The sequence below is a fragment of the Micropterus salmoides genome, unplaced genomic scaffold (genome assembly GCF_014851395.1).
Source record: "Micropterus salmoides isolate LMB-PRFRI ecotype aquatic unplaced genomic scaffold, ASM1485139v1 Ms_hic_scaffold_1, whole genome shotgun sequence".
NCBI classification, from domain to species: domain Eukaryota; kingdom Metazoa; phylum Chordata; class Actinopteri; order Centrarchiformes; family Centrarchidae; genus Micropterus; species Micropterus salmoides.
Genome location: NW_024040040.1, coordinates 10,198,492 through 10,223,176, shown reverse-complemented (window position 1 = coordinate 10,223,176; position 24,685 = coordinate 10,198,492). Strand labels below are relative to the sequence as shown.

At 40.7% G+C, this 24,685-nt stretch overlaps 2 protein-coding genes across 5 annotated transcripts in view; one reads left to right on the top strand and one right to left on the bottom strand.

Moving 5' to 3' along the window:
* LOC119901999 (transmembrane protein 163-like) overlaps positions 1-10,661 on the bottom strand; it is a 32,210-nt gene extending 21,549 nt beyond the window's left edge. Inside the window, exons 1-4 of the mRNA XM_038717831.1 lie at positions 9,890-10,661; positions 8,715-8,834; positions 2,537-2,580; positions 2,340-2,431 (exon numbers count right to left, since the gene is read on the bottom strand). Of these exons, the coding sequence (XP_038573759.1) occupies positions 2,340-2,431; positions 2,537-2,580; positions 8,715-8,834; positions 9,890-10,085 (452 nt within the window). The 5' untranslated portion in view covers positions 10,086-10,661. The remainder of the gene's footprint in view (positions 1-2,339; positions 2,432-2,536; positions 2,581-8,714; positions 8,835-9,889) is intronic.
* Positions 10,662-13,031: 2,370 nt separating this feature from the next.
* On the top strand, positions 13,032-23,196 carry LOC119901978 (cyclin-T2-like). 4 transcript variants are annotated; one of them, XM_038717800.1, is made up of 9 exons: positions 13,035-13,268; positions 13,830-13,911; positions 13,997-14,125; positions 15,796-15,856; positions 16,166-16,228; positions 16,476-16,521; positions 19,702-19,865; positions 20,958-21,028; positions 21,151-23,196. In XM_038717800.1, exons 1-9 carry the CDS (start codon positions 13,111-13,113, stop codon positions 22,192-22,194), a joined length of 1,818 nt encoding a protein of 605 aa, XP_038573728.1. In that variant the 5' UTR covers positions 13,035-13,110; the 3' UTR covers positions 22,195-23,196. The 4 variants fall into 4 exon arrangements, 3 of the variants coding, with proteins under 3 accessions (XP_038573747.1, XP_038573728.1, XP_038573735.1); XR_005444274.1 differs by lacking the exons at positions 20,958-21,028; positions 21,151-23,196 and having other exon boundaries at positions 13,032-13,268; positions 16,476-16,848; positions 19,702-19,839; XM_038717819.1 differs by lacking the exons at positions 19,702-19,865; positions 20,958-21,028; positions 21,151-23,196 and adding an exon at positions 17,166-17,206 and having other exon boundaries at positions 13,033-13,268.
* The last annotated feature ends 1,489 nt before the right edge of the window (positions 23,197-24,685 follow it).

The following is a 24,685-nucleotide window of genomic DNA, read 5'->3' as shown; positions in this document are numbered from 1 at the left end:
TTGTTTTGATATCTCAGGCTTGTTACCCTGGCAACCGGGCTGTACCTGGGCATCGCTACTCAGCCGTCAAACACATACAGATAAAAAAAAATTAAGAAGATTCTCTGGTTGTGTGGCAGTAGTTTTCTCACTCAGTCTGCTGAAAGCCGCTAGCCGTCTAAAAAACGTACAAAAAAACATGCTACAGTAGATGTGTGTTAGTTCATGTACGTGTTTGTGTGTACCTACATATGGTATGTGTCTATTTAAGTACTTGTAGACTTGTGCAACCATGAGCGTGTGGGTGTTATAGTTGCTTGCAGGCAATTCTTGCTTTTCCGTGTGTCTCAGAACATTTATACATAAATATATCTATGTTGTTATATATTTATATATCCAAATTCTCCAATTTGCTGCCTGAGTGACATCATGAAGGCTGCTGATAAAAAGTGACTCTGTGTGAATGCTTTAATGTGAAGATTTAACACTCCCATATATCTATCAAAAAGCTGATTTGATTGAAGGCATCAACAGCTGTTAATCTAATTACCCTGCTGCTGACAAGAGAATAAGAAAGTGAGCCCTTCAGATTCTGACTGGTTCTGAAACCAGCGTTTGTTGTCTCTCAAAGTCACTCGCTCAAATTAAATTTGAATTCATAAGCAATAAAGTTCACCCTCTCACAGTTCATCACACTCTTTACTCTGCTGTGACCAGTAACTAACGTAAAATATGTAGTAATGTTTTTATTTTCTAAAGGAAATGCTACCATATTGTATTGTTTGCTTATTTCCAGAGGATATTATCTCATCTGTCGTCTCTACAGCAATTAGCATTCACTCCTCTGGGTGTGTTGGGACTGACAGATTCACTATATGAATCTACCAGATGCTCTGACAGTAACAGATATTGACACTTTCATTTACCTGATTCATTCAGTAACATATGCTTTATGTTTTGGTTGAATTTCATTTGCTGTGTATTGTTTCTGGTAATGTTAGGACTCATCTTAACAGAACAGCACAGGACTAAAATACTGCGTTACACTCTGTTTTCTTTTCTTTCACTCTCTTTCAGTTGCCTGGTTGCTGCCAGCACCCTGACTATTCAACAGGCTCTGAAAAGCCCACCTGACCTCCACACACACACACACACACACACACCATTATCAGCCAGGTACAGATAAGACGTTAGGCACCTGTCTGTGATCGGTCCCATCGGGACGAGGCTGACAGGGCTGAAGAGACCTGCTGTTAGACATACTCCTTCACAGGACAAAGGCCACACATACATCAGACCCTATCACGGCTGTGCCTCACTACTGTTCCCATGTGTTTCTCCGTGTTTCCCTCCTGCCGCTCCTCTACTACTCGTGGCCAGATCATTGCCTCAGCTCAGCGGTAGTCTAGCTTAGTCTAGTTTCTCGTGTTCTCTCTTTGTGATTGTTTTTCATCTTGATTTCCAGCCTGTCACTAACTGCCTTTCCATTGTGCCTTCTCCCTGCTTGTTTGCCTCCCTGCCTGCTAACCAACTCTTCCCCACTACCTCCACCGGCCACATCGCCTTGCCGTTCGCCATTCCTTCTCAACCCTCTACCACAACCAGCCATCTGGTCTCCTCAGCCCATCTTCAACGTATCTTATTTATTCAATAAATCTGTTAACTTCACCTGCCTCTGCGCTAGGCTCCCCTTTTGAGCTAACTGTAACAGGCACTGTGGATACATTGAAATGGATTTCATCACTTCTCTGGGTTTGTTTGGGATTCATAGATGGAATCAAACCATCTGAGCAAGCCAAAACAACTGCAGGGTGTCTGCAAGTAGTCTTCTATTATTAAAAAAATGTACTACACAGTTAATACACAGAAACAAAGCTGTCAAATCAACACTAGTTCTGCCTGAACATGAGTTAAAAACTAACCACAAATGAGCAGTATAAATACATCATATTTGACCAGCCTAATTTGTGCGGCTATCATTTATTCTGAGACAGTTTATATAAAAAGATTTTTGGGGGCGTTTTTGCCTTTATTTCTGATAGGGCAGGTGGAGAGAGACAGGAAATGAGGGAGCGAGCGAGAGGGCACAGGATAAGGGCCCAGCCTGGTACATGGGGCGCGCAGTCTACCAGCAGAGCTAACCGTGGCCCTATTCTGAGACAGTTAAATGCAAATAATCTTTCCAGAGAAAGACCTGCATTACACGGTAGGTGTTCAGAACACCACGGGGATGTTTTAGCAGCCTTTGTACAAGCCATCATATCTATTATCATCATTACCTATTTAGCATTTTAGTGGTTTTAATGCTCTTAAAGTTATAGAATTTCCGTATTGATTATAAACCAGGTGACTGTACTTACATGTATTCGCGGTGCGCTGAGTGGACAGCTGCTGCGTTGCTGTACCGCCACAATACAATTACAGAGGACAACACATCCAGCATGGCATCGAACTGCAGAGTGAAAACAAAAAACATATGTTTAATATTCTCTTTACCACAGCATACAGCGTTAGCCATCGTAGCGTTAGTGACGTGGAGGCTTTACAGTCAACTTACAGCAAATCCAAAAGCTGAAGCACTGTGGCGCATGATGGAAACAGCTGGGAAGAAAACAGACAGAGAGAAAGGGACACTGAACAACAAGTAATACTGATACAATATGCTTGTCATATAGTTTTTATTTCACTGATATTTATTCAAAACATATACACGCATCCTTCCATCCATTTCTTCCTACACATAGTCATATTCTGCATATTATGTTGCATAAATGTTATGTTCACGTTTCCTACTGTAATTCCAAGTCTTTTTCAATCACATGCTGTAGTCTGCTCACAGGAGATGTGTTACATCCCAGACATCGCAGACATTAAAACACCAAGATGAAAGTCTTGTTTTTGCGGGACTACTGACAGCAGGATGGAGATTTTCTGCCACTGCCTGTGTGCGTAAACAAATAAAGGGTGACAGCTGCAAAATAGAAAATGGCAATCAGGAGAATCCCTCATTTGAATGAGAGATCCCACACTGGCTGGGCCCTCTCCTGTCTAACTGCAGTGATGGATGATTATGATAAACTGTATGTCTAGAGGTGCATTTTTTGGGAGGAATTGCTTTTCTAGTTTTTATTAGTTTGCGCAGCAAACCTGGCAGAGCGGAAAAGATGCATGATGTTGACTGAAGAGATTTAGTTATTAGTCTGTTTTACCTCAATGCGGAGCTGTTGAAAACAAACATTGCGCCACAACAGCTGTCTGTAACAATTCAACACATATACACCTGCAGTGGGAGAGAATGAGGAGAGACAAAGGAGAGAAAGGTGCAGATAGATAGAGGGGAGGAATCCTCTCCTCTCCTCTCCTCCCAGGTTTATTTTTAGCGAGACTCACTGGGGACCAGCAGCTCGCCTCAGCCCTGCATGCAGAAACACAGCATTGTGTGGTATCTCTTTCTTTGTGCTTCCCCTTCAGTCGCTCATTTTCTTTCTGCTGCAAGGATAGCATAATGATTTCCCCTCCTTCGTGTAACCCCCTTTCGCTTTTTTTCAGTCTCCCAAGCTCCCTTTTTCATCACCCTCTCTTTTCCTCCCTTTATGGTTTCATCTACATTCAGTTCCTCTCTCTAGGCTGAAGGTGCAATCATCCATTTCCCGAGATCAAAATGGAAACACAAATGGATGCTGCATTCACATGCTTTTGCAAACACTTAAGCACACATGGACACACCTTGAATACAAATGAGTAAGTGGGATTGTTTTTATGATACAAGAGATCTGCAGAGATGCAGCATGGAGGCAGTTGTTACAATCAACAACTGATTGTAAAAATCATCTATACAACAACTTTTGGTCAGTTTAGCAAAAAGACACATACGTCTTCCCTCTAGCACTCATACACAAAGTAGCTCTGTGCTGTTTGATTTTGGAAATGAAACAAGGATCCATCTTATGGGATAGATTATTTCTGATTTCAATGCGTATTATGTTAAATTAAGGGGTATACTGTTTAAAAAGGCGGCAGAATCCTGCATATCACCGTCCCTCCAAGCTTTAGCATGTTGCTCAACCTCGTGTTCGCTAACAATATATGTAATAAATTTAGTTGCTGTTCACACATTAAAGGTTTGGGCTCAGATTAAACAGCATTTTAATTGGTCCCAGGATCCATTTAAGCAAGATTAAACTGGCACAAATTTACCCTGCTCATACTGACAGCTGTGACAAATGCTTCCAAACTCCATTTGATCTTACATGTATGCGTGAGTAGTGTATGAGTACAGTTGTTGCTCTAAATGTTTTTTGGGGGATTTTTACTTTTATGTGATGTCCAGATGTCCACTTTCCAGGTAAATATACTGGTTAGAGTGTCTCTCACCATCATCATCACATGTACATTTGGTTCATATAGTGTGTGGAATGAAAACACCATGTATGGCACGGTTTACTTTAAGCATCCAGGGTGGAGACATTCTTCTTGTCAAACTCGTGCATGCCTCAGCTCTCATAACAGATATATGATACAGCAAATACAACTTGGCAGCTTTTTAATTAAAGTACATAAGAGATGGGAGTGTCACGCATCTGCCAGCGTTGACACAGCAAGGAAAAAGTAGCAGGCACACAATGTTTTCTTCTTTAGTGTACATGTGAAGGACTAACATTGACACAGCAACTGAGGTGAGCATGTATGTACAGTCTGAGCACAAAGAAACACGAAAGTTATATGTAACTTTACAAAGTGCTTTACAGAAAGGTGGAAAGGGGGAATGGATGCAGATATAATTTTTGACTGAAATACATACATGTTTACCTAACTTGTTCAAACTTCAATCATGTCCCATTGCTTTCATGCTATTTTACACGATTTTTCAGTTGGTAGAGATCTCATTCGGGATGGAAAGCCAACAGATCCGCCCGTAACGTCATGAGCTGGGGGTCCAAAATCCAGACATGTACTCCCTCCCTCTTCCCCTCTTTCCTTCCCTTTTCTCCTCCTAGCCACCTCATTAGGAGCAGAAAGAAGAAATTGCGTGTAAATGAATCTGCTTGCGGCTCTGCAGTCGTCAAAGCAGAGCCCCTGCGATGGCTAATTGGCTCCCAAGAAAGCAGGGTGGGTGTCAGCTGGGATACACACACACACACACACACACAAACACACACATATGAGGTCTCTCGTCTTCCCCCCTCCTTGTCACATCTGACAAGAGGAACAGGAGAAGAGAAGATAAAACACCATCCGAGCTCTACCGGTTTATTGGGTGTTTCTGGAGCTGCATTATGCATATCAGTGAAACACTTTGCATTCAAGGTTGTTTTTACAGTTGGTGGACTGATGGTGTTTGTCTCCCTGTGCTGCAATATGCATACGCCTTGTTATTAAAGCAGCAGCGAAGGCCTCGATTACATTTTCATTCATTCATTCCTTCAACTCAGTTCTGCTCCACTAATTTCACTGTAGGAAGGATTGCAGACAACAGAATGTGTCATGGTAGAAAATATTTATATAGTATTTTAAGAGTAATACTTATCAAGGCTTTAGTTTAATCCTTCTTTATTCATACTGTTGTGGAATAATTAGCAAATTAGTTTGATTTATTTCTTTACATTAAACTGGATAGCTAAGTTCGATGAGAACATCTATACCACTTTCATGTCTGATAGTGATATCGATCTGCTCATCTTCACATCAGTAATGAAGCAAAACAAGTGTATTTTTCCAAGATGTCAAATTTTTTTGTTAACTAAAGTAGAGCCAGTAGAGTCAAGAATCTCTTAACTGTTGTTAAAATGCACTTCTTTTCCAGTTTACAATTATTTTCTTTCTCTACAGATAAACTGGCACCAGCCAATGGGACTTGGTGAGTCAGACTGGACCAAAATTGTTCTCTTTGCTTAAATTGTTGAGTGACACCGTATCTGTGAATAGTCCCGTGAACATTCTACTTTCCCCACTGCAATGTCTCTGCAATGAACCTAAAGCTGCACCTGCCGACCCACAATGAAAGTCACACACTCACTCTCAAATATGCTAAAGTTGTGGTTTTTGTCATGGGTCAAGGTTATGTTACCCGGCAGCTATCATTCTTTCAACATGTAGAGCCGACAGGGAAGAGCAGCAGGTTGCTTCATCCACTACAGTCGGCCACAGTGTGAACACACTGCCAGACTATAGGGTTTTGCATTCCAGTGACGTACTTCATGCCAAATATTCAAATATCATACCATTCCTCAGTTGTATTAATCTTTTAAAACTCCTTCTCTGCCCAACTCTGCCAGAAAGTAAATGTTGAACTATTCATTTAATAAGAAAAAATTAAGATCATAATTTATCTGGACATTACTGTTTTATAAACCAGCCTGCTTTGTGGTGAAGATATACTTATTTCAACTGAGTCATTTTGTCTTTATAATTCAGGTCATCAGTGATGAAGAGTACTTGTGTTTATTTTTCCTATTTACTTTCTCTCTGTGTACTTTCCGCCTTTGCAATCATGTTTCATTTGGTGTAGTTTATAAAAACAGACATGTCAAGGAATTTTCAAAATGAACTTTAAAGAGCTCACAAACACACAGGAGGATAGAGTTTTTGTGCAGTGCTAACAGCTAGTTACCAGCAGGATTGTCACACGGTCATAGCACATTAAAATGTTGCTTTTTTGACAATGGGGCTCTGGGATACTGAGGATTTTACCTTCAGTACACACTGACTTGGTTCCAAAGAGCCAGTGACAGTTTAACAGAACATTTAATGAGTGTTTATCGAGTGAATTGTTTGCTAATAAGTGTTCATTTTCCCTACACTGTCAACCAAACAGGAAGGTTGAACCAAGAGAAGGGGGATGATACGATAGGAGTGAATCTAACTTATGCTGCTGTAAACCGTGTGGAATAAGGTAATGTGGTAGTGTAAATCTTAAGCATTGTTAATAATTTTCTGCAATTTGCAATGACTAAACCTCTGTCAGAGTGGAGCGTACTGAACATGTATCTTAAGCAACTTAACCCACACATGACAAAGAAGGAAGATGTAGCACTGGCCTGTCCTGCTGCTCTACCAACATTTCCTTATCAGAACAGGAAGTGGGCAAAATGTATGAAACAACGCAGACTGAACTACAGGAAGAAGCTCTGATTTCCAAAACACAAATGTCTCTGTCCTTTAACCATTTCACTCCAACAACTTGCTGGGTCTCTTCATTAACTCTGACCCAAGTGGTCAACGTGTGCCACGCAGCCACAAACTGAATTCCAAGTTTTAATCTCACCCTTAAACAAGACTCCAATTAATTATTGAACCAGTGGCTATTCATCAGTCCCTTCTGTTTTTCTCTAGAGAGCGTCAAAATCGAAATGAAACAATTACCTGTGTGTAATAACAGTGGCCCGGTGTGACTGTAAGTCAGATCATTGTTTACTACAATCAGTGCCACTACATTTGTCTCTTCCTCTGCTCTTTTCTGCAGCTGATTTGAAAGCAGCGCCATGTTTCATTTGTGAGAAATAGCAGGCAAGATGTGACAAGTGAGGGGTGCCCCTGCAGGACCACAGAGATGTGATCGAAATGTCTAAATGAAGAGACTCCATGATAAGATGTTCAGTGAAGAGAAAAGGCCTGTTTGCACATGTAGAAAGTCTTTCTTAGCAGGCTAAATGAGCAATTATTCTCAAAAACAAAGAAGGCGAACATGCTTTCTTGCTGTCATCAGTCCTAGTCTTCAGCATTACAAGAAACTACATATCTCTGCACATATGCAAACCAATGTTGAGGTGATCAACTACACTGCAGCAAAGCTTGTCCTCTTTACTTAGGCATCTGTCAAGCTTAACCTGCATTTACTGCAGAGGAAGAAGAATACTGAATATTACAGTATGTGATAGTGTCAGATCTCTAAAACAATCAAAAATCTGCATCTCAAGCACCACTTGTTAAATTGTACTTCATGTTCTTAAAGATATCTGACACATATTCATCTCTACATGACACCTAGGCGGTCAAATCTCTAAATAATCCGCAGGGTTTTCTAAAATGGGCCTTCAAATCCAAACGTGAGGAAACATTACCTGAATTAGAGCTACGGCGTGAATTACTTCGATCCAAAGTTAAGGAGAGAAGCAATTGACATGCAGAGAAATGATATGTGATATAAAAGTATGAGAGACAGTCAGTACTCTGTCTGGCCTCTGCTCAATCTCCAAACCCAGAATGAGTCATTGTATCCACGCAGGGGATCGTCCTTCACACGCTGAGGTTCGACAAAAAGAAAAATGCTTATGACAAAGACAGGTGCTCAAACTTTCCCTGCCTCTGAAAGAAATAAACTTCAGTAACGGCAGCAAGAGCCAAGGTTGAGTTCACACTCTTGACAGCAGAAATGTTCCATGTTGCTTTCTTAATGGAGAGGAATTGCCATTTGAAGTGGAAGCTGTGGGAGGCTTAAGGTTTAGGGGGTAATGAAACAGGATCTTGGCAGTGTGTAGTAGCGTGTTCACATCAATTGCTTGTCCTTCATGTTGTCATTTGTTTTAAGTATTGTTTAATCAGGCTGTTGGGTGTCACATTGATCCACAGGGTGTCATAGTAATTAACAAACCTGTCCTTCAACTGAAGGACAAAACAGCAGGCATCAGCATTTCTTCTGGTTTTTGTTTGCGTAGATCACTTTTGTTTCTTGCACACAAATGTTAAAAGAATCGCTTCCCGTGAGCAAGAGGTTTTATCAAAGGAGTGTTACTCACTGAAAGCGGTGATGGCCAGGACTATGGTCACCGCTATGGACACCCAGGACACCCATAGAGCTTTCTTGCGGTAACTCTGTGCTTCATGCGGCTTCAGACGCATACTGCTTTCCAGAAGACCTGCAGGCAGTAACACAGGGCACATTGACCCAGGAAATACAGATATGATTCAAAGAGCAGTATAAGAAAACAGGGAGAGGGAGTCCAACAGTTATTTAAATGAAACCATGTAAGAAGTTTAGAGTAGAATGTCTCTTTGATGGAGCTGCTGACAATTCACAGACAGCAACTAACCATTGCTTTAAGGGGTTCTATCAATTGATCTTAGCCCCATGTAGTGTTAATTAAAATAGAAAAGTTATTTTAATTTTTTTCCAGGGTAAATACATGTGGGATGATTCAATGACTGTGAAAACTCAATGAGGTACCTGTAATTGTGTCTTTCACACCTTCCAGGCAGCTAGTTTTCACTTCCAGAGGCTTGAAATGTGCTTGAGTTATCCATTCATAAAAACACATGTGTCTGCTTTGGTTTTGCTCAAAGTTACAGGATTGTTATGTAGAAACATTGTCTGAAACATTCAGAACCAATCTTCTAATCTAATCTAATAATAATCAGGGTTGGGAAGGATCTTTCAAAATACATCCATTCCAATACAGTGAGGAGTCACCTCATCAGAATCCACCAAAGATCCCTATATTTCACAATACTGTCCAAATGAAAGTAATGTCTCTGCATTTTAGATGAATATCTGATTAGTTACTTAAGATGTGGAGCACATGCCACATTTTAAATGGCTGCCTGTGGATTTCCCTCAGTCCCATAGGCAATTTGCAAATTTATTCACACAAAAAAATGTAATCACAGCAAGTATTCCATTTCTACCCAGCTCTGTAAATAATTGATCATATTGACCATAACATTAAGGTGTCAGTCATCAGTTACACCACTCCATTAAGTCGTATTTGTGCGCTGTGTGGAACATTTGGGGCAAATTAAAGGAAATAGACGAGCATTACTTTTCATTATAGTTGAATAAATGCAAGTGTTAACAGATGCAGCGCGTGTACAGTAGCTAAAACATATATCGCGCTACTCTCCGTGGCATTACGCACAGAATGCGCCCTGGCGACGGGGCATCCGGTGAACTTTAAACATATTTCACACCGCCTACCTCGGTCCTCTATGCTCTCTGTTATCTTCATCTCTTGGTCCATCTTGAAACCCTCTCCCTGACTTTCTGTGTTGGGCTGCTGCTGCTGCTGCTGCTGGGAGTCTGCCTGCTCGCACTGCCCGTTCGCAGCCGTGTGTTCCCCTACTACGGCCGGGTCCGGGACGGCGGTGGAGTCTGGCGGTGTGGAGTCCGTCATCTTCTCCTGGGGTTGCGATTCCAATAAGGCAGTACAAAAATGTCACACCTGGGCGAGAGGTGCAGGCTTTGAATTGGGGAGAGACCCAGAGACAGAGAGGGAGGGATGGCAGGGAGGGAGACTCCTTGCAGGGCTGCAGGTCCAGTTGCGCCAAATTACACACTGTAAGGTGAAACAATACCGGAAATTGGTGCGGACTTCAAAACAAACGCCAATTCATCGCCTGAATAAAGAGTAGGAAATATCTCTCTATTTGTATGAAATAGCACACATTCTTATAGATAAATTGCCCAAAGGTGTATTACGTACTTAAATGTGTCTCTATCTCGAACATTAAAATGCTGCTTACATATCAATTTGTCAGCGAGGTAAAAATAATAGTCCAATAAGCTATTATATATAGCCTATCCTAACACTCTTAAGATTGTTAAAATTAACCCCTATATGCTGCACAGGTCAAACCAGACCATTTAAGGTTGTAGCAGTAAACCCCTCCTGTGTGTGTTTGGCAAAGGAATTTAACTATTCGTTTGTACAAAGAAGAATGTTTTATTTTCTTTTTCAGAAGTTACCCTACATCCTATAGCTTTAAGTAAAAATCTTAGAAGTACTTAGGCTATGTAAAAATAGAGAGCAGTAGGCAGGCTATTTATTTTGAAGGTGGTGACCGGCACTAGTAACCTTGGCCATGTCTGCATGCTGACAAACCTGATGCGCGCAGTCTGGACATGCATTAACAAAATATTCACAATAGGGTCCACTTCGCGTCGTGGAATAGCTACACCTGAAGTCTTAATTACTAATCCTTGCGGAGTTCACGAGACGTGGGCTCGAGCTGGAGTCGAACAAAACTGCTGCTGCGCCGCGCGCCCCGAGCTCCGTGTCCGCGAGGAAAACATCTGTCCCGTGTGGATTGCGCGAGTTAGCGGACGCGCAGACGGTCTGGACCCGTTACTCACCTGTCACGTAGCTACGCTGCTTGAAAGCTAATTTCGTAATAATAAATCAGCTACAACGATTTATCCTCCTGAGCAGCAACCCGTCACACAGACCAGTGTCTTACTTTACTTTTCTGCAATCAAACCCACCACACCGGGGGAAGTAACATGATTCCTGTAACTTGTTGTTTGATAAGCAATTGTAGGCTAGACTATAGGTTATTCTGCTTAGATTAAAACCGTGACACGATGTGAGGTTAATTTACAAATGATAATGCGTCCACTTATTTCTACATGTAGGTGAATTCTTTGAAATGTGAGGATGGAACAAACAAACCAAATTAGGCTACATTTCACACAGTAGGCAGACGCTGAAGACTGAACTGTCAATTGACTAGACAACCTTTGATATTATTAAGTATAGTACTGGACACAATCAATACCTGGATCTTTACAAAAGAGCACAATTGGGATTTTATAAATATTTATTATTGAAATAATGTATCTCTATGACCGATTCATGCAAGCAATTTTGACATTTTAATAAACAGACTCAACAGGTTAATATTAAGTTACATGCAGCTTTCTGATAAGAGTCTTATACAGTAGACCTATGCAGCTAAATCTACTCTTCACATTTGTCTTGTTTTGTTAGAGCAGTTGGGGCAGAGGCTCACTGAGCTTGACTTTTGTTGTTGGTCTCTGCTTCCCTTTAGTGGCAGAAAGAGAGTAATGCAGGGGAAAGAAAGAGGTAATGATCAGTCAAATCTCCTTTTATTCGGATTTTTCTTTAAATGAAGGAACCTTGCCGTTAATTAGATACTGCCTCATTTGCATGATTAAACATAACATTTCAGAAAACCTTTAATATAAAAAGGTATTGTCTTAATGTAAGTAATTAACTAGGAAATTTCATGGTGATATCTGTTAGAAAATGTTTTTTTTTTTTTTTACTCTATTCACCTGTAGTGTCTCGCCTTAAATGAAGGAACCTCGCCTAGCTGCATAATCCATTCATAAAAAGATGGTTCACCTGGACTCTTCTAGCCCATAAGAACCATTTCTAAGGGCTCTTCTGGGCTTTACAGTAAAAATAATACAAGAATGGCCCAAAGTACAGCTGTGACCCCTAATGGCTAATCCGAACTCTGAATCAGGTTTACTGGCAGGTACATTTTCACAAAGGAATTTGCCTTGGGATATATTGTTGCTTAACAGTACACATAAACATAAATACAGAAATATATATATAAAGTAAAGAGATCAAAAATGTACAAGTATACAAAATAATACAATAACACTATAATACTAATAGGTAGATAATCAATAAGGAATGTGCAAAAATTCACATAAAGAATTAGTGCAATGTACACAGTTCAAAGTTGTGTGTTGTTGTAGCGTGTAGGGTCAGGTGTGGTGGTGGTACTAGTGGTGGTGGTGGTGGGGGCCTGGGCCTTGTTGAAGACGCATGTGGCATGAGGTCTGGTGTGAGGTTTTGGTCCTGATGGACTTGTATGAGGCCTTTCTATTTTTTGCAACAACTCAAAGCGTTTTACATTATTTCCCATTTACACACTGAACGAAAATAACACATAACAATACACTTACACTGACACACCAACGGCACAGCCGCTGGGAGCAATTTGGGGTTCAGTGTCATTAACTGGGGATCAAACCAGTTAGTTACGACTGCTACACCCACTGAGCCTCTGCCCCCCACAAACAGTGAGTGTCTGAAACAGTGTGTGCGGGCCACAGTCCTGGAGGCGTGCAGGTCCTGGAGGGCTGGAAGATTGAAATCTGGATATTTCAACCCTAGCTGCTGTTTGCTCTTTGATTAATCAACTAGGAAAGGAACAGACGGGGATAAATACATCTACTATACATTTAAATAAAGGTATTTTGTTGTGGGCTTAATGTTATCAGACCACAACAGGTGTTATTTGCACCACCGACCACCGGTGGCGCTGTTCGGAAACGGGCTAACCGGTTATAAACAGCTACGGCTGTTCTTTTCGTCCTTCCGGTGCCCCATCGCCCCACTCCCTCCCGATGCTAACGCCGTCGGGCTTGGCTGTGGGAGCGTAATGGCGGTGCACCGGGGACCCTCTACGAAATGGCTCTTCACCCGGGAGCAGCTCGAAAACACACCGTCTCGCCGCTGCGGAATAGAGGCTGACAGGGAGCTCTCTTACCGGCAGCAGGCCGCCAACTTAATCCAAGATATAGGCCAGAGACTCAACGTGTATCCTTTCTGAAACTCCAAGCTAGCTGGCCGACAGACGGGTTAGCTCGGCTTAGCAGCAGGTTACAGAAGGGCCGGGATGTCGGGGCTTGTTTTAGCTCATATTATAACTATCGAAACACACTGAAAACCTTTCTTTATCATGGATAGAGTCCTCTCCGACGATATGAGCTGTTAAACTCAGCCAATATGGTGTTTATATGTAGCTACCTGGAAGTGTTGAGGCCTGCTTGCTAGCTTAGCTATTGTTTTGTCTCTTTAGAGCGCAGAGCCCATTGTTAGCTTTGTGTCTAATGATACCAGCGATAAAAAAAAATACCACTGAAAACGTTACTGTGTAAAATTTAAACATAATACGTAGTTACAAAAGGACGTTTACTACATAGTTGTATACGTAAAGACTTGATTATTGGTTTTAACCCGCCGGGTGCACGTTTTGCTAGCTGTCCATTGAACGCTAGCCGGATGCTAATGTGCCATGGTTTGTACAAGAAAGCTCTTAGAGTCAATTTGTGTTTTTCTGTATAATATCCACGTATTATGCCTTAACTATACACCCAGCTCTCAACTGATTATCAACACTGCTATAGTATATATGCATAGGTTTTATATGATTCACTCCTTCACAAAATTCCATAGAAATGTAAGTATCACTGCAGTGTTGGCTGATACCAGAAATCCCGGTGGGACCAAGCATGAAAACTGACTTTTTCTCCCACCCTCTGTAGATAATTTCCCAAACTACGTTGTTCCTGGCAGCTAAAGTTGAGGAGCAGCCAAGGAAGCTGGAGCATGTCATTAAAATAGCCCATGCCTGTGTTAACCCCCAAGAGCCTGCCATAGACACAAAGAGCAACGTAAGTAAACTGTGACTAAGGAGTGGACTTTCATGAAATGACTGCTCCCATATCAATATACACAAGGATGTGTGATATTCCTCTCTAAATGTACACCACGTCACATTAAAAGTGATGTGTAGCATTACAATGTGACCAAACAAAATGTTTGAATGTATACCTGACACTGCCGTCAGACCTTGACTTTTCACTGTCTGTCTTCCACATTTTCTAGGAAAGAAGAGAAAATACATCTTCAAGTAGAGTAGAGTGAAATAATTCTATTCAAGATCTTTATTTGTCCCCGAAGGGCATTTAGTTTTGCCTCAGTAGCAATAAAACATTAAAACAAGACAACTACAAATTAAAAATACAGGGTTAGACATATAGATATTTAAAAACATGTGTGCCTTATGTGCAGACGTTAACTATTCGTTGCAGAGAAATGGCAGAGGGTGTGAAGGAGAGTTTATATCTGTTAGTTTTGACTGGTGGTTGACTGAAGCGGGAACCAGAGGGCAGCATCTTAAATTCGGCATGCAGGGGAATTTAAGATGCTGCCCTCTGGTTTAATCAACTGTTACAGTAATTGTTAATTGCAGCCTGAAACTACAGCTTTCTTGAGGCAGTTTACTTTGGAAGGAGCCTCTGCTACAGTTCGAGGGATATAAAGTTTACCTGATAATGCTGCAGTTATAAAAGACTATTGTCAAATGCAAGTACAATACTGTAGCTGCTTATTGCATCATGCGCTTTTCTGCCTCACTAACTATGCTGTCATTTGTTGTAGGAAGAAAGGACACAGATAACTTGAATTCATACTGTTTGACAGGGCTATGCCACAAATCTGTGTCTTCGGTGGGGCTGCAAAATGTTTTACTTTATTGACATTGTGTTTTGAATGTCGCTAGTAGTAATATCGCAACAGGATGCAATGTTACAGTTTCATGCAGTTAATTAGCTCTGCTTTCGCACTACCTGCTGCATACAAGCTGTGATGTAAAGGCTATTCTTTTCTTGCAATAGTATAAAGTTATCCTCTTCCATCAAAGCATGGAAACAATGTGGTAGTTTAAACCTGTTTTCCTCTGTTATGGACTTTTCAGCTTGGGTTTATTCAGCCCTGTGTGATGACACATGTAGGGATTTTCACCATTTTATTTTATGTCCTTGAATTGGATGGCTGTATTATCCCAATTCTGTTAAGCATTTATATCAGAATGCTAAAAGGCACCGGAATGTAGAGCTGCAATGATTTATCGATTAGTTGTCAGCTACTAAATTAATCACCAACTATTTTGACAAAATGACTTTGGAAAAACAAAAAGTCAATCTGAATTCTGCATCTGAAATGTAAATATTTTCTGGTTTCTTTGCTCCTCTATGACAGTAAACTGAATATCTTTGGGTTGTGGACAAAACAAGACATTTGAGGATGTAGTCTTGGCCTTTGGGAAACACTAAATGACATTTTTCACCATTTACTGACATTTCATTGACCAAACAACTGCTCGAGAATGAAAATAATTGTTTGTTGCAGCCCTACAGGACTGCCCTCTTCAAATGATCACCCTTTACAGTTTTGTCTGCTGGCATTGCTTTTATTTTGTAGCAGTGTTGATTAGAAGTTGAGTCATCAGATTATAGTTTTTGGGAAACAAGGTTTAAAATTGTTCATTGATCTTTTTCAGGCATTCCTGCAGCAGGCACAAGAGCTTGTAGCACTGGAAACGGTAGTGCTGCAAACGCTGGGTGAGTGCCATTAAAGCTTTCCTACTGCACAAACATGCATTTAGATTTTTTTCTGTGAGTTAAATTGCTTCACTGGCTTCTACAGTCAGCCTTTTTTAGCAGCATTATTCCCGTGGAAAGAATAAGTGAAAACAACTAAATTACACAGGTACCATGTGGGCATGTTGACATTGGATTTAAATGTTTAACACGTGAGATGTTTGTTTTTAGTTTTTTTAACAAATGTAAACCGCAATATCAAACTAAAGTTCTGCTGCTGACCCTGTACTTGCACCGGTGGCTGATCTTCATTCAACATCTTGATTGCAGGTTTTGAAATAACAGTTGATCATCCACACACAGATGTTGTGAGGTGTTCCCAGCTAGTGCGAGGTATAACGTTATTCTCACATTTACCTTTTTATCAACTCAATATTGTGCCATTTTTTTTTTTTTTTTTACAATGTTTTGCCACAAAGTGCCACATTGTCTTCGTGTAGATCTCATTTTGGATTCACGTGTTTTATATATTCATCTACATACACTGTACTACATAATTTAAAATGACATTAATGCTAATTTTAAAATGACCTCAAAGTATCAACTGGGTTCTAAAATGAGCTTTCTTTTTCTTTTACAGCAAGCAAGGATTTGGCACAGACTTCCTATTTCATGGCTACCAACAGGTTATTATCCTGTTCCCGTTATTGCACTGTAATGGCACACTATAGCTTCCTGTCCTGCAGGGTCCCCCTTCCTGTGTCCAACGCCCTGTTGGCGCCTGGATCCTGGGAACCCCCAATGTGGGGAAGTACCGGCCAGGCCGCTGTGCGGTGTATTGTACAAGGGCTCTGTGTTGGCACATAGGGGTTGAATGCACAATGTGGAGTGTAGTGGTGCTGTTTACCTCTCAAGGTTGTTTGGTACGGAGTGCATATGTCTAAAAGAAAAACTCAAATGGTAGCCTGAATATAGATTGCCACTAAAGATTCTTATACTTATAGAGTGCTTTGGTAAGTATAGTTTATAGTTCTTTTTTAATTTTTAATCTTTTGCACATTTTCACCCACAAAGAGCTAACAATGAAACGCCAAACTACACTGCAAACTGCTTGTTCTGCGTGACACTGCAGTTTTTTAGTTTCTATGAACAAAAAGAAATATAACATAGCCGTGTAATGCATGTGTATCTTAGGGCTGATGTCTTTTAAAGAGGAAACAGGTTTGCTACGCAACGATTTTGACTTTAAAGTCCTGATTTTGACATTATTGTGCTGTTGTGTATATGTCAGTAACTGACTTTTGAGGTGTGTATTTCACTTGTTTTACAGAGACTGCTAGTTTGATATGGAGGTTGATGTTCCCAGCAGATGATGGTAGACAGATATTTACAGTAAGAATAAAGGCTAGATTAAAGTGTAGTGAATGTAATAACACAAATATATGATACTAATTAAGTTTAAAATGTGTTTGGCAAAAAGTACCTTAATTTTCCCCACATGTAAGGGCAAAGACGGTATGTTAGTGTGGAGGGGGGAGTACAGCACATCAGAGTTGCGGCACGGTTATGTGTATTATAAAATAATTAGCTTCATTTAGTGTTTTTAAGTCATGCTAATTACCAAGGCACCGTTTCAGAAAGCAGGATTAGTGAAAACTGTTGAGCCTGAGATGAGGGGAAACTCTGGGTTTTCTGTTTCAGAGACAGAGATCAGATAAATGCTAGATCAGTAACTCCGGCAACTGATGCTGTGAAGAGAGGTTAGCTTCAACAAACTGAGTGTATCTGTGACTTTCCTCCCCTCCTGCTTAGCCTGAAGCAGCTGTCTGACACACAGTGTCATTTCCTCATTCATAATGTATATGTCAAAGCACAGTTATGAACGCATTCATATGCAGACGTTTATGTCTTTAGAAACCTAAAAATCACGCTTAGATAGCCTATTAGTTTGTTGCCAAATCATGAGCTTGAACATGACCGCTTTTGTGATCAATCTATTATTAATTTATGGACAGCGACCTCTGGACATCATCATCGTGGATTTAGCCGCAGCACAGGAAAAGGAGGCTACACTGCTTTTTTTATAACACCATCACTCTGTACATTAAGGCAGCTCTCAGGTTGTTGAAACATTTACCGTGAGCTACATAACTGCAGTAATCACTGTTAAAATCAAACTAATCTGTAGGGTTAGATGTAGCATTTCATTAAATAGCCTACAAAATGAGGAAGAGATTTTTTAAATGTAAAACGGAAGTCTAAAAGTCAGTTTAAACCTACAGACACATTTTCCACTGCCTAAAATTTTTTTTTGATAACCTACTGGGTCGGGCTATGAGTTTACAATCACAGGTCCATGTGTAGCCTAAACTGTGTCTGTCTGATCAGTTCGATCCATATTTTCGTCCACCTGCATTTTGTCCAGTCAGGTTACAGATGAATAAATATAGCCTACCTATTTAAAATTGTTTGTAATGTGCTGTAGGAGAATTCCAGCACTTTATCATTCATTAAGGAAATTAAAGTCTGGTAAATGATGAAAGAGCTGCACTAAATAAAATGTTATATTGTTAACATATTGACTCCTTTGTCCATTCCTGCGTTTTAACATAAATAGCCAATCAGGGTCCGCGTTGGCGCTCATTCATATTTATAGCTCCACTACATTAAAATTTAGGCCCTGCCATTATTTACCCGTTGCCATTGTGAATCGTATTTATATTTTTTTTTAACCCACACACGCACTTCCGATCAGGTTCAACATACTCAGATTGAACCTATTCTGAACCGAAAACTCAGTTTCCCATCTCGGGCTCAGTCAACTCGGAGCTCAGGGACAAGCTCAGTTATTTAAGCCTGCTTTCTGAAACGGAGCCCTCTATAATATATGATCTAGATAAATTAGTGAACTATATTCACATAATCTGAAGTGGGGCCGTTTTCTGCATTTCTAATTATGAAACTGTGCCTGAAACTGACATAAAACACGTTGTCATCATTTCTGCTGAGAGTGTTGTTAAACAGGAGGAGTGATTCTACCTTCTGAAGTTAAGAGTAGGAAGCTTCATGAATAACTCTGTCCTACTCTGAGGTAGGAGAGTTTTCAGTCCAAGTTTAACTTTCAGTGCAACTCCTAGGAGTGATTCTGAGACGCTTGAGATGGTTATTATATTTTATGGCTGACTTTGATCGCCGTGTTGCTCTTACCAATGTGTTTTTGTTTCGATACACGAGAGCCAGTTTGCAGTTTAGTTTGCGATTCAGGGTGCAGAGAAAATTAACTGTAGAAAACTTTTAATACCTAATCATTTGTCTTAGCTACCAACATCAGTGTTTCTCAGTCTTAAACTTCCCATGTTTGATGTTAAGTTTCAGTGATGAGAGTTAAAATGTGCCGTCATCACTCATTTTACACTAACACAAATAGCGTGTAGACTTGATTGTTCAGTAGTAGAGATATCCTGAAGTGCTTCTTGTTGTTCATTAAGAGATTGAGAAACACTTTTTTTAAAATGTTATAATTTCCCCTTTTACATTAAAATAAAAACACATTTAAAAACATGCCAGAATGAAGATTGCAAATATCTACATTTATATATGATCATATGAGGCTGTGTGTGTCTCATTCAGACATTTAGGAACATGCCATAATAAACGTAGGTATTCTTAGATGTTCCAGCTGTATAAGGTAAGGGTGTGTATGTGATATGTCAGTTTTGCTTTAAACTTTAGCTGTTAATTTGATTGTATGTTAATGTTGCCTTGTTATAAACTGTTTAAAGTGTATTTTATGTGTGTAAATTAGTATAAAAGCCCTTCAGCTGACGTTTGTATCTTTTCCATCTGTTTCTTGTCTCCTCCTGCAGTTTGCACCTCACCACCTTCTGCCTGCAGTACAGGCCCACAGTCGTCGCGTGCGTCTGCATCCACCTGGCCTGTAAGTGGTCCAACTGGGAGATCCCCGTGTCTACAGATGGCAAACACTGGTGGGAGTACGTGGACCGCACCGTAACGTTACAGCTGCTGGATGGTGAGCACTCCCTTCACTGGTTTATCCTTTTCTTGGACTTCAAATCTAATTCTCATTTATCAATTACTGTATTGTGTATCATAAAAATTATTTTTTACAGTCATAGAAAAGCTTGATGCTCCTTGAGGTTCAGGAGACTAGGGGTGTTATTTACTTTCCCATTAATGTTGTTTTCCCCAAACTAATCCTGTACCTGTCTGTAATGAAGTTAAGAGCTGCTCCCTACACTGGATCTTAAAGGTGGAGGTATGCGATTGTGGAGAAATCCAGTACCATGAGACAGCGGGAACAACTCTCCTCCTACTATAGCTAACATCACAACAGCACGTCATTTAACGTTACCTGACACACACATACTGGCTGTAATAGTGTTGTGTGACTCTGTCTTGTTTCACAGTTACAGAGCCAGGGCTGTAGACAAACGCCGCGCACACTAAACAGAAAGCTATCGGACCATGAGGAGATAGTTGCATTTGCCAAAAAGACGTGAATTGGATTAGAATAACTTACCCCGCCTTAATGGGGCTGAATTTAAACTGTGTGTCAGATCAGTATTAAACGGATTACATTAGAGTTAATCGAACAGAGGGCTTTTTATTTTCTTGCCAGAGGCTGCCTCCTTCCAGTCCCGAGGGGAATCGATGGGCTAACTGTGAATTGGCAACAAAAATGTAGAGCTGAAACATGAATCTATTAATTGTTTCAGCCATTTTCCAAGCAAAAAATACTCATCTGCCCTTTGTCATATGTGATAGCGAGGTTTTGACCTGTTGGCTGAACAATACATATGAAGGTACCAGGTTGGGATTTAGGAAGTAAGTTATGAGTATGAGAAATTAAAAAAAACAAAACTATTTTCTAGTATTTTATTGACCAAACGATGAATTGAGAAAACAAAAAGATTATTTGCTAATAAAATGAATGGTTGGTTACAAAAATGTAAGTGAATGTAACTGAAAATGTGCATCCTGACCTTTTTACCACCGTTCCTCTATCATTGTATTGCAGATTCAGCCTTGATCCTTCGCTATCAGCAAATAGTATATTGATCCCACCATAGATCACTAACACTGTTGTCTTCACTGTTTGCAGAGCTCACGCATGAGTTCCTCCAGATCCTGGAGAAGACGCCCAGCAGGCTGAAGAGGATACGAAACTGGAGGGTATGTCATAAATACTTGTCAGGCAACCATATGTGATCAGTACAGGACACAAAGCGTGGCTGGTACAGGTTAGGACAAATGAAGTGTCTTTATCTCACATTGAATTCTGTGTTGTTTTGTAGGCCATTCAAGCCGCTAAGAAGCCAAAGACAGATGGTTCAGGGGGGGATAGTACCTACCAAGGGACGTCCTTAGACGGCCTTCCTGGTGTCAGCAACTCCTTCTTCCCCTCCACCTCTGCATCAGACTCAGACATGCCCTCCCTCAACAACATCGCAGTCCCCTTCTCCTCCTACCAGCCGATGGACGACCAGTCGAAGTCCTGCGGCTACGACCAGTTCTCAGAGCCTCACCTCTCAGACTTCACGTTGGTGAAAAACGAGCACAAAGCCACAGGCGGGTCTAGTAGTAAACACCAGCAGCTTGTTACAAACGCCGCGGCTTTTTCGCGGCCACAGAAAGTCTTGACTCTGGAAAAGTACAGAGAGAAACATGCGGCGGAGCTGGCCTCGCAGAACGGTATAAAGGATGAGCCGAGCACAGACATGTACGCACCTGCTCCAGCTCTCTCCTCGCACCACCACAAGAAGCGCTCTCAGGCGCAGCACGCCGGCCAATCAGGCGACAGCAGGAGAGAAAAGACCAGCTCTAAAAAGGCTCGGCTGCCTCCTTCTTTTGCCGAGAACGGCTCCGCCACAAACGAGGAGCTCAAGATGAGAATCAAAGTTTCATCAGAGCGACACGGAGGCTCAGAACAGAGCGGGACTGGAAAAGACAAGCACAAAGAGCACGGCGGCCACCGTCACTCGAAACACGGCCACTCGCACGCTTACTCTCTCAGCGGAAACAGCAGAGGGACAATAGACACCCCCTCCTTATCCCTACAAGCTCCCAGCAGCCACGACATGCGCTCCTCCGGCTCGTCTCGTAAGAGGCCTCACTCCGACACGGGAAACCACAACCACCACCACTCGTCCAAGAGCAGCAGGAGCTCGAAAGGGGGCCTCAACTCGTCCCACTACTCGTCAGAGAGCCAGAGGCTGATGGAGCACCACGGCCACGATGGAACCAACGGCATGCTGACCTCCAACGGCCAACACACTGACTACAAAGACACTTTTGACATGCTAGACTCTTTACTAAGTGCCCAAGGAATGAACTTGTAACCCTCGGAGAGTCCACAGTGTTGTCTAGAATAAGGTATTACCATGTTTAATAGAATTTTAAAAATGAATTTATTTGTCTTAAGTTATCTGAATTCGCCCCTCAGTCGTGTCTCCACACTGATTGATTATTCTCGTTTAGCTGTCAAAAAATGTAAAATTATATGCATAGAGCTGCGTACTACTAGCTTGCAACAAAAAAAAAACAAAAAACAACCATGTGAAGTTTTAAGAATGCGGCTGGAAAAATGAAATGGGATTTTAAAAGTTCTTTTAACACGAGCTGACGTGAGTTTTAACGTGCATGTTTTCAGTCACAAAAGGGAAAACGGCTAGTGTTCGCAGCCATCGCGAAAGTTGACAGACTGTTCTTTTTTTTCATATGTTAAGGCATTTTGTTCCACTGAAAATCTCAGGTCTTGAACTTTTTTGATATAAGAACGAATCTTCCTCTGTTTGGGTTTATTACCTGTATCTGTGGAGATGTATCACCTCGTCCGTTTGTTGACGAAGAGGGCAGAGCTTCGGTGTCTGTCTTAGAAAACATGGTCTGCTTACCTTTCAAAGAGCGCATCAATAGTTCAGAAAAAAACAATACAAATGTGTGGCTGACTCCAGCTGCTGTCTATTGAGACTTTCAAGGCCGCACCTGAACTTAATGTGCAGACTCATTATAGAGCTACAAATGAAGTTTACGTTACATCTGCTGTGAAAGTGCATTTAAGATATATCGGCTAAAATTGCAAAAAGGCCTTGTGATTGTACCTCGTCAATCGCTATTCAGTATGATAAATGTTATTAACTATCAGAAAATACAGATCTCTAAAATAAGATTGTGTATATAGGACTGTAGTTCAGATTTAAAACTGTTGGTTTATTGCATCAGTCCAAATCTTCCTCCGTTCAGTGTATCATGAGATCTAAAGCAGACTGTATTGATGAACATATCCTCGATTTGTGTATTGGGAGCCCAAATAAAGGTGTAAAAGAGATTTTTACATATCACAGCGATTTTCTGTTCTTAAGTGTCTGACGTGAAACTGAATTTTTTTTTTTTTTGATTGCATTTGTCAGTAAGGGCAAACCTTTTCTGTAACAGGACAAAAACATGGTCATGTTCTCTATTTTCTTTCGGGTTTCACAGTTTTCCATTGAAAGTTGTAGGGCTGGGACTAATGAGTCATTATCAAAGGACCTACAGATTATTTTCGTAGGCGTTTAGACTATAAAATAAAAATGCATGTTGCGACCAACAGTCTCAAAAGTACCCAAAGGAATGAACTTGTAACCCCACTTAGCCTACTGCAATTTTCAAATCACATGAGGTGCAATATTTGGTAATGTTGATGTGTCAAAATAGCATTTTTAAATTAAATATTGTCATGTCCTGGCCTACATCACATTCTACAGACCTCAGAAAACATCTTTGTTTGGTTCAGATCCCTGCAAAAATCACACCACAATCATGAAAATATGGTTTTCAATAAAAAATTATAATTCCTTCCAAATTCGCAAATCGATTACAATTGTTTTGAGGTCGATCAACCAAAAATGTCTGCGACCACATCTGCAGGCAGCCTTGTCAGTGTGGCTGCTGTGGAACGACGTTGACACTCCCTACTGTGAGTTTTGGGAAGGTAGTGAAAAGGAGCAATATTTCCTCTGTTACAGTTTTCGTTTCTTAATGTTCACACGTTTCTCCTAAATGACAGCAGATCTAATCTAACATCATAACATTCATGTTAAATATATGTTGTAACACTGTAGAGATAATGCAGCTGAATGATGTCACTTCTGACAAACTGCACCCCACTCTCCCTTAAACAACGGTCTCATATATGTACAACCATACCCAGAAGACATATGTAAGGTAAAATACAAAATCACCAATAAAATAAAACATTGCAAATATAAAATAAGTTTTAAAGTAAAGTTAGAAAAAGTGGGGAAGCAGAAGTTATTGGTCTACCGCATAATTAAACATATTTCTAGTTCATTAATTATTAAAAAGCTAAGATAACCATGTATATTATACATGACTTTTCCTTGTTTTGATATCGGCATCATATAACGGCCATCAGCCATAGAAAAGCCCATATTGGTCGACTTGGTGACTTGGAATCGGAAGTTTAAAAGAAAGGAAAAAAAAAACAACTAAAGGCCCACTGACGAGCTTTTTCCAGGGCTTTCAACCACAACCGTGATGAAAATTGAGCTCCAACGCATTTCATCTTTTGCGGAAGACCATTAGTTGTGGTTGAAAGCTCTGGCAAAAGCTAGTAAGTGGACCTTCAGTTTAGATTTGTTTTATCAAATGACTTTTTCATTCATTTTTCAATAATAATATTTGCTTTTAAGGCATAATTAGCCGACCTAAACATGCCACGTGCTGTTAGAAAACAGTAAACTCACTGGTACGTGATGATGTGTTAAATACCGATCACAAGAAAGAGCTTATTCAAAAAAGGTCCATCCCTGGACATTTTTCATGTTA

Bases quoted from the DNA above. Each gene is read 5' to 3' on its own strand.
- LOC119901978 (XM_038717800.1), top strand. From the start codon at position 13,111: ATGGCGGTGCACCGGGGACCCTCTACGAAATGGCTCTTCACCCGGGAG. The intron at 13,912-13,996 runs GTAAGTATCACT...CACCCTCTGTAG, and splicing joins TCACAAAATTCCATAGAAAT to ATAATTTCCCAAACTACGTT. The intron at 14,126-15,795 runs GTAAGTAAACTG...GATCTTTTTCAG, and splicing joins CCATAGACACAAAGAGCAAC to GCATTCCTGCAGCAGGCACA.